At 43.9% G+C, this 9,645-nt stretch overlaps 1 protein-coding gene across 3 annotated transcripts; it reads left to right on the top strand.

Annotated features, from left to right (window-relative positions):
• The first annotated feature begins 1,917 nt into the window (after nucleotides 1-1,917).
• On the top strand, nucleotides 1,918-5,596 carry LOC119278790 (cyclin-A1-4-like). Of its 3 annotated transcripts, XM_037560224.1 has the most exons (12): nucleotides 1,918-2,229; nucleotides 2,893-3,262; nucleotides 3,353-3,486; nucleotides 3,891-3,983; nucleotides 4,072-4,205; nucleotides 4,300-4,375; nucleotides 4,457-4,533; nucleotides 4,614-4,647; nucleotides 4,735-4,884; nucleotides 4,989-5,126; nucleotides 5,221-5,312; nucleotides 5,394-5,596. In XM_037560224.1, the coding sequence occupies exons 1-11, from the start codon at nucleotides 2,074-2,076 to the stop codon at nucleotides 5,290-5,292; spliced, it is 1,434 nt and encodes a 477-aa protein (XP_037416121.1). In that variant the 5' UTR covers nucleotides 1,918-2,073; the 3' UTR covers nucleotides 5,293-5,312; nucleotides 5,394-5,596. The 3 variants fall into 3 exon arrangements, with proteins under 3 accessions (XP_037416121.1, XP_037416057.1, XP_037416195.1); XM_037560160.1 differs by having other exon boundaries at nucleotides 5,221-5,596; XM_037560298.1 differs by having other exon boundaries at nucleotides 1,921-2,229; nucleotides 4,992-5,126; nucleotides 5,221-5,596.
• Nucleotides 5,597-9,645: the final 4,049 nt, after the last annotated feature.

The following is a 9,645-nucleotide window of genomic DNA, read 5'->3' as shown; positions in this document are numbered from 1 at the left end:
TAGGGTTAGAAGGGAGAGAGTGGGTTGTTGGGCCTAGGAGGCTGCGGGAGGCTTTAGTGGAGGCCGGCCTGGGTTGGGTCAGAGAGGCCCAGTTGGGCTGGCTTTCTCTTCTTCCCTTCTCTTATTTTTTAAGCAGAAAAGAATTCAAGAGAAGAAAAAGAAAGAGGAGGGTAGGGGAAGAAGTTGGACGCACGGATAAATTCCCCGGACTCACAAAAATGAGCTTGTCTCAAAAAAATAGATATGGCATGATTGAAAGATATAAATTCAAACTCATTTGAATTTAATTCAAATGGGTTTGAACTGCGACTTGGTAAAAGGAAGGTCCATAAATGTTCGGATTTTTGGAGGAACCCCGGTAAAAGGGAAAAGAATTATTGGGCAAGGCTTTGACGTCCCACTAGAAGTAGAAAATGCATGGGGAATATTGCAAGTGTGTTATGGTTAAATCCCCACTAATGGAATATTTAATATAGCTCCCTAATATCGGAAGGATATGTTATAAAGAGAATCACCATGTGAATTCCCTCGGTTTAAATGGACCAAAGATCCATGCAATTTATTTAATTGAGTTTTAAAACGGGTTGCATGATGACATGATGCAATGCATATGATGCAAAAAGAAAGCAACGGACCAAACAAATCACACGACGAATCTCGGAAACCATGGAATGCGTCTGAAGATTCGGTCTTGGGGAGTCACATTTTGAACCGGGTGAAAAAGTTGTGGAAAACATACCCCGATAACTTCTATCTAAATAGCATGGTAATATACACACCTTGGTGCGGTAACTCACGCAAAAACACCGTGGTAACTTTGATCAAGAGAAAAAGTAGTTGTAGATATCATACTCCCGATAGTTTCCATGGAAATAGCATGTTAATATACTCATTGCAGACATGGTAACTTGCGCACAAACATCATGGTAACTTTTACCATGAGAGTTTTTTGTTTGAAACCATACCCTTGGTAAATTTTGTGGAAAAAAACATGGTAATATATGCACCATAGACATGATAACTCAAGTACAAACAACATGCTAACTTTTTAACCCGATGGAAAAGGTTGTTAAAAATATGCACATGTAACTTTTGTGTAAATATGATAATATACGAACCGCAGACCTGACTTACACATAAACACCGCGGTAACTTTGACCCCATGGGGAGGAGAAGTTGTTTGAAACATGTCATCGATAACTTACGTATAAACAGCGTGGTAATGTACGGATGACAAGTGTGGTAACTCATACACAAACACCGCGGTAACTTTGTCCTGAGAAAAATTATTAAGAACGTATCACGATAAATCATGTGTAAATATCATGATAATATACAAACATGAGAGCTCATAACTTTTTTGGCCTAGGCCTGATAACTTTTAGCAAACAAAAAAGTCATCATAACATATCAACATGTGATTTGGTTTTGTAGGTCTCGTCACAGTGGGTTTTTTATGTAAAAACGATTTTTTGATTAGACCAACAGTTTGAAGACATTTTAAAGTTTTGAAATATGTACAATTCAGGATGCATCCGTTTTTTTACCTTCTAATGCATGCCTCCATATGCATGTGAAGGGAAGATTACAAGACCTATATTTTATGTCCTGATAATTTATGTGTAAACAATATGATAAGTTATACACAACCGACATGATAACTTGTGTAGCACACAACATGGTAACTTTGTACTAAAAAATCGTCGGAGCATATTAAAATGAGATCTAGTTTTAAACGTTAGCACAGTCCTTTAATAGAGAATTATTTTTACAGGTTGATTAAACGGACCTGTTGGGCCGCAGCTAAAATCGGCCTTAAAACACGTTTTTCTCGGCCCGGACTGCACCATGTAACGGTCGAAACACTGTAGTTCAGTTTCGCGAGGGTGAGGAGAGTTGGCGGGGAACGGATTGGCTTCGGCCAGATGCTTGTAATTTGGAATAGCAGCAAACCCTAGTTCGTAAGAGGAGATCGAGAGAGTGGCTCTCACACACAGCGTCTCGTCTTATCCTCCTCCTCCTCGTCTTCGGCGAGCTCAGGCCTTCCCCACCGAGTTCGCCGCATCCGCTTCAATGTCAAGCCGGCCCGCCCGCCGCCGCTCGTCGGCGTCGGCCACGGCGGAGACCGCCGGCGCTAGGGCTGCCAAGGCAGCGTCGCTGGAAAACAAGCGGGCCGCCCTGGGAAATCTCACCAACGTTGCCGGCGGGAGGACCGGCGGGGCCGATGCGGTATGGCTCGTTGCGAGATCAGGGTTGTTCCTTTCGCGGCGGCAATTGCTTTTGCTTGGATTCTCGTTGGTTACAAGGGGACGGCATGTTGAGACGTATCCTAGATGTGATACATACCGTACTTGTTGAGCAGATTTATTGGATAATAATCTGCTATGGCATTTCGCGGGTTGCCCTCTTCTTGATCAATTTGATGCATAATTTATAAGATTTCCCGGTATTTATTACTGGCCCCTGTACAATTCCTCCCCTGTCTCCGTCAATTCCACGACAAGTACTCGATTATTTTATGTTTTTAACGAAATTTTCTGTGCCGTATAGTGTAATGTCTTTTGCTTGTTCCACCGGCCCCGATTGAACATTTCCTTGCACATATTTGTTTCATCTGCTTTTCTAATCTTGTAAGTTAGGGTTTTCAAATGTTTCGGTGTGCCAAATGTTCCGAAATGTAGTAGATCGCTGTTGTGCCAAATGTGCCAAATGTTTCAAATGTTTCCATTAGGCCCATTACGTACTCTAACAATCGCACTGGCTATCAGCCTATGTTTTCGTTATTATCTTCTGATTGCTTCTGAATCTTCCATTGGTGGTTCGTTATGTATTACCTGTCTCGTGATTGTTCTCTTTGGTTGTGCTGTTTCACTGAGTCTGTTCTTATTGCAGAAATCGAGTTCATCCAACTCAGTAGCCTATGTGAAGAAGGGGAGTTCTGCTGGCCTTCCCAACGTGAATAGGAAAGTGGCTTCTGCCACAAAACCAACTTTAGACCGGTTTGAGCGAGCAATATCGCACCATGGCAATGCCCTTCAGAAGGAGAACGTTTGTTGCCCATCTGTGCCTACGTTGGCACCCCATGGCAGTTGGCCCGGCCTGTCTCATGATTCTGTTTCTATGGAGGACGATATGCTAACATGCAATTCAGTGGAAAGCCCTGGTCCTCTATTCCTTGACAATGCAGCTTCTTCAGTGGCAACTTCCTTGCGCCGTTGTGCGAATGATAAACTTCCTGTATCTGACAATAGGGATACCACAGGTTTGTTTGCCTGTCACAGTAATCCTGGTTAGGTTTCTAATCTGTTGTGTTGTATAATTATTTATTTTTGTTCTTTCTTTACTGTTACAGTATCTAGATGGAGAAAACATTGTCCTACCCCAATCGAAAATGACGATATCTTTGAGATTGAAACGCACTGCAAGGATCCAGAATTGTGTTCAACTCTTACTTGTGACATTTACAAGCACTTGCGTGAAGCTGAGGTGATTGATTCTTGTTCATATGGAACTCCTAATGTTTGCATACTTTGTGCAACAATTAATTTCTGCAGTGTGCACACACCTGCAAAGTAAATGCATATTGTTATCTACACAAGATGTCACTTCGTTGTGTGTAGAAGGGATGCATCAATTGGGAGCTAGGAATAGAAGAATTTTGCTTCTAATTCACAAATCCAATAGCACACATAGCTTTTCAATATTGTCGTCTTTGAACAAGAAATACAGTATGTTGATAGATGTCTTGTTTCTCATTCACTCACATCTCTATGGAACAATGCATTGCTCCATCATCCGTGTTGTCCATGTCTTTGCTTTCTTCCTAAAGCAGTTGCAGACCGCCTGTCTATATCTATCCCTACTATAATGTTATATTTGTCTTTTAGCAGACCAAGAAAAGGCCTTCACCAGATTTTCTGGAAACCACACAGAAGGATATTGACGCAAGCATGAGGGCAGTACTTATAGACTGGCTTGTGGAAGTGAGCATTTCTAGAAAAAAGGTTTCAGAAGCTAAACACACAAAAATGTTTCTTCTAATCGGTTACCTTTTTGCCCTACTCAATTCAGGTCACAGAAGAATATCGTCTTGTTCCTGAAACCTTATACCTCACAGTCAGTTATATTGATCGGTATCTTTCTAGCAAAGAGATCAATCGAGATAAGCTGCAGTTACTTGGTGTCGCCTGCTTGCTTATAGCCGCGTAAGATCCATCGAGTTAAATTTGTCTCTTCTGTTGTATTAAGTTCTTTTTTTTTCTTGTTTCTGTTCTGATATGCTTTATATTCAAATTTCAGTAAGTATGAAGAGATATGTCCACCCCAAGTAGAAGAGCTCTGCTATATTACCGACAATACATACATAAAGGATGAGGTCTATGGCCCTGCCGATTGACTTTCCTCTACATATTTTTTTTATGATCTTGTTTTGTTTCGTAACACACAGATAACACAGGTTCTGCGAATGGAAGCTTCTATCCTGGGTTGCTTGAAGTTTGAGATGACTGCACCTACAGGAAAATGTTTTTTGAGGTAGCATTCTCTGTTATTGTGATATTTATACACATAAGCATAATTACTGACACTGAATATATTATTATTTCTGACAATAGGAGATTTCTGCATGCTGCTCAAGTATGTCATGAGGTAATTGCTTCTCTTCAATTATTTACAGTTACAGTCAGTCCTGTGTGCAATGTGGTCTTCCAGCTTACTCAACCTATTCTCCTGCAGGGCCCAGCTTTGCATCTTGAGTTCCTAGCTAGCTACATTACTGAGTTGTCACTTCTGGAGTACAGCTTACTTTGCCATGTACCTTCACTGATAGCTGCCTCTTCAATTTTCTTGGCGAATTTTATCCTTAAGCCAACAAAGAATCCTTGGGTATATATGCTTTCAACCTTCTAGGTTCTTGTGGATTTTATTTGTTAAGCCTTTTTTCCCTCAAGGGCTGCACATGTAACATTCATATCTCTTTGAAACTGAAGCAGAATACCACTCTTTCCTATCACACACAATACAAACCATCCACATTACGCGATTGTGTAAAGGTACTACACCGGCTTTTCTGTTTTGGCCTTGGAAGCAACCTCCCTGCAATTAGAGAAAAGTACAGCCAACACAAGGTGAGAGAGTGCCGTCAACAGTAATTTGGAAGCATTTAATTCCCTTTCTACTTTGATGCTAACTGCTATTGGCCTTCTCCATATGTTCCCCTAGTACAAATTTGTAGCGAAGAAGTACTGCCCGCCGTCGATTCCAGCCGACTTCTTCCAAGATGCTAGCAGTTAGAACTTGGAACACCAGATCAGGTTCGGTTACTCATTCAAGTCTTCCGGTGGCTGGTGGCCCGAAGTTGCTAGGCTGATTTGTACAGATTGCTGTGCATGCAGGACATACAGACACCATTGTTGTTAGTTGATTGGTGGTATATTTGTACATTGTTGGCAAAACCTGTGCAGCTATGTTTATTTGATTGGAAGGAGGCAATGCTCGTGATGCTGTCTGTAGTTTCTCCCCCACATTTAAATGCTTAGCTGCTGCAATCTGTTTCTTGGGTATGTAGTGTACGTTATAGTCCAATCATATCTCGTCACACCTTGCTTGTTCGATATGTTTCTTGGAGTGTGACGTCAAAAGAAAGATGAATGTGTTGACTATAGGCAGTTGCCTAAGAACCGCATTCTAGCGGTGGTTATTCTAAACAAAATATTTTCATCCCGGTTGACACAACAGTCTGAATGCAAGAAAAGAAAAGTCTGAATCATATTTTTTGTAAGACAGCAACTTGTATATCATCTATCCATTCTATTGTTTTATTTTTATTTTGTTGTTTGGCATGTCCCCTTTTCAAACATGCCAAAATGTACATATTTCTCCCTTGATGAAAGGGCAGCGCTCCTGACGGTTGCTCAATTTGTTTTTACTATTGTTTATAAATCTTGTTGTAATTTCTCTTCTAATTATCGTGTTCCTATAACTGGTCTCACTCACAAAAAAAATAGTATGGGAGTCGTCTTAGGGGGAACTTCCTGAATGACCTTACCGAGGATTTTTTTTCTCAAATGATAACATCCACACGTTTGGCATATTTGCACATCGCTCACACACCTTGATCCACCTTGATTCTGTTTTGCACGAATCCTAAAGAAATCTGAGTGCCACGTAGGCATAGTATGTTGTGTGGGCGTTAGAGCGCTCGCCCACACAACCCGCAACGCGCGTTTGCCAGCTGCGCCGTGTGCGCGAACCAGTTCCTGCCCACACAGTCACCAACCAGTCCACGCGCGTGTGGGCAAGCGCCTTTTCACCCACACGACGCTCGTACGGTGATAGATGGCAACTGCAATTGCGCGTATGCGGCAATTAAATAAACACACATGGCAACTATATTTCGTTGGTAGATGGCAACTGCAGTTGCGCGTATGTGGCAACCAGGTAACACACATGACAACTATGATTAACCATACATGGCAACTAGATAAGCACACACGGCAACTATGGTTTGATTGCACGCCGCAACTATCATAAATTAGACATGGCAACTATAGTTAACAAAACAAAGGGAGTTGTCATGCTTTTACAACTACATTTGCCATCCCGGATGGCAACTAAAGCGACATCCCACGGGGTAACCAACGTAGCTGCGCCAGGACGTGTGGGCATTTTTGCTTCGTGCCACACGCGCGAGGTGGGATGAGCAGTACTTGTTGGGCGTGTGGCACGAAATAGCTGCGCCCACACGTGTGGGCAATTCTAATATTCGCCCGCACATAATCCGTGTGGGCTACCTCCTGCTTACACCATACACGATGTGTGAACGGATGTCTAGTATACCACACATGTGATCATTATCAGCGTCCATTTTTTCACTGGGAATTTAAAGAGCTTTATTCAGCAAGAGATATCCTAGGAAAGTCAGCTAGCAGGCTTGTGATCAGGGTGGTGCCGAGTTCAAATTTACTTTCGGTAACCATCCGTGCACAGACATATTTTGCGCATAGATGGGGCCGACAGATTGGCTGCCGTGTTTAGGTGCAGATTTTTTCTTTTGTTGAAACTATATCCGTAGGCATACGTTACTTGTATTTATAAAAGTTGGAAAACATTACACATAACCTAGAAAGCACACATACAAATACGGAAATATGAAGCACACATATAAATACGGAAATACAGGGAGGATGCAAGCCGTATAGCTGGCTCCGCCATACATCACAGAGGACCCCAAACAAAAAAATTGCAAACCCAGGCTTAGTCTTCTCTGCTTCCGATTACTCTGCCGCTTCGCCGCGTCAAGGCCAGCCACCATCGCTGGAGGCCGGAAAAAACACGGATGAGCAGCTCACCTGGAGTTGAAGGAACCCATTGCACAATGGCGTTAGTGAGCCGCAGCAGCCACCGACTCCGAAAAGCCGGATTTGCTCCCAAATCTTCTATTGGCTGGAGGCAATGGCCATAGTGGATGTGCTCCCCGAGCGCTGCAGGCCTGGGGACGAGGCCACTCCGCCTCGTTGAAGGAAGCCAAGCCCTTCCGCCACAAGCCAGAATCATTGCCAGCCATGCATGGATTCCATCCAGCCCAAGCAGGACACCATCAGCACTGCCCCAAGCTGCACCGCCGGTTAAAGCCTGCTGCACAATACTCCTAATACTCACTCGCTCCCAAACTCCATGCAACAGCATGATAGAGGCGAAGATGTCCCGATGTTTCGATGAGATGGTGGCTATCGTTTTCTGTGGGAGTCGACCTTGACGATCCGACTACGAACGTGCGAGACGTTGCGCCTTAGCAATCGCTAAACCAACTTCCAAGGGTTATTGATCACGCCGGAGCACGATCAACCTGACCACGAGGGTTTGTTTCCTGCGAGCAAACGAAGAACAAGCAAGAAACTGAGATTGCAATCTGGATATTGCGAATATAAAATGAAAGCTTTATTGATCAAGGTGGGGTTCTGTGACGCCTTTGTCTGGTCGTTGAACACAAACGAAGTGCGCGAAGTTGCAGCTATGGCGAACTTTAATCTAAACAAACCCAAAGTCTAAATGACGCCCTAAGGGCTGTATATATGGAGGAAGAGGGGGGGGGGGATTTCGTGTTCCTTGGAGGAGGGGTCCGAAACCAACCCTAACTCTTGTTTCCCCACACATACGGACTCTAAAAACAGCCGATACTTAGTTATTTCGAAAATACATGGGCCTGGCCCAATAATAAGGTGACGCAGCACCTAAAATAGCCTCTGGACGAAATTTAGGAAGTGGCATCTTGTATATTTCGTCCAAGGCTTCATGCACTCCTTATGGTGGCTTCAAAGTCCTGAAATCATCACTTGTAACTCCGTTCTTGATCCCCTTGCGCATGCCATCATCTCCATGCTTGAACTTGCTCCAAGGTTCATCTTTCTTGTCCAAGCTAGGCCCTTCATTTGTAAGCAAAACAAATGTATCCAATTTAGGCAGCATTATATTCTCATGAACATTAGAATTGTTACCAAGAAATGAAAGTACCTGATAATTCAATTGGCGTGCGCGAGCTCTAGTAATTGGTCCAGTATGTATAGCAGCAGGGGCTGTGGATGTAACAATGGTATTGATGTCCTCATCATAACACGCCATCGAGGCAGAGATGGAGCAGGAGGAACCACGGACCCACAGGCTTCTGCTAGAGTAAGAATCCCTAACGCAACACATATAAAGTCGGGGCACATTTATTTTGACGTGGCACCAATGCCGGCGTCCCAATGGTGCCTCCTGGAAACCATCTACACTCCGGTGCTTCCTCGGGGCTCCCCCCACACCTCTTGAGGCCAGGCAGGCCATCAGAGGCAGGTAGGAGCGGCAAGGTTGCTAGCGAAAGAACAGGAAACCTGGCGCTCCTCCTGGTCGCCTCTTGCGTTCTGTAGAGGCTTCGAGAGAGATGTGCAACGTGTTTAAACATTGAATCATCAAACATGAAAAAGGTGAAGCTAGCTAACCAACTTTTAAGAGAATCGGTGCAATAACCGACAAAGAGCCGTTGCAAGAAGTCCAATGATTGATCAATTCCTCACAATCTATATCCATTATAACATGTGGGTAGCCTCGAAGCTTAGAAAATATGGCATAGTCCTGATCTTGAGGGGTGATCGTTGAGATCGGAACTCAGAAAGAGATCCTAGATTGTTTGGCCTGGGGTTAAAACACTATAGTCATTCCACATAGCACAATGACACAATTTACCTAGGTTTGGACCACACCCTTCTCCTGATGTGTGTTCTTTCTTATGTATCGAGAGAGCTCCATGCTTAGAACTATCGCACTAATCTCCAAGTGTTATAGTTTAGGGGTTCGTCCGTTTGGACGACGGTGGTCTTTCTTTATATGTGGCATGGAGCCCCCCCTCCCCCACCATCCGGCCATGTCAACAACACATCATGGCGAGCCACTACTATATGCACATCGAGGGAACGATGCATTGGGGTCTAGAGACACAAGGGTGTCACCCTTAGAGGTGACCCCTTTTTGATGCATGTTATTGCAGGCTTATCTTCACCCCCCTCGGCTTGCCATCACGCGTCCTTTCACATGGGTCGGGACAAGACAAACATGTGGCCCACTCCCCTACGTCCCCTAACATCATACCCTTGCCAACGACATGTGCTC

This window comes from Triticum dicoccoides, chromosome 1A, assembly GCF_002162155.2.
Source record: "Triticum dicoccoides isolate Atlit2015 ecotype Zavitan chromosome 1A, WEW_v2.0, whole genome shotgun sequence".
Lineage (NCBI taxonomy): Eukaryota > Viridiplantae > Streptophyta > Magnoliopsida > Poales > Poaceae > Triticum > Triticum dicoccoides.
This window is presented reverse-complemented; position numbering and strand designations above follow the sequence as displayed.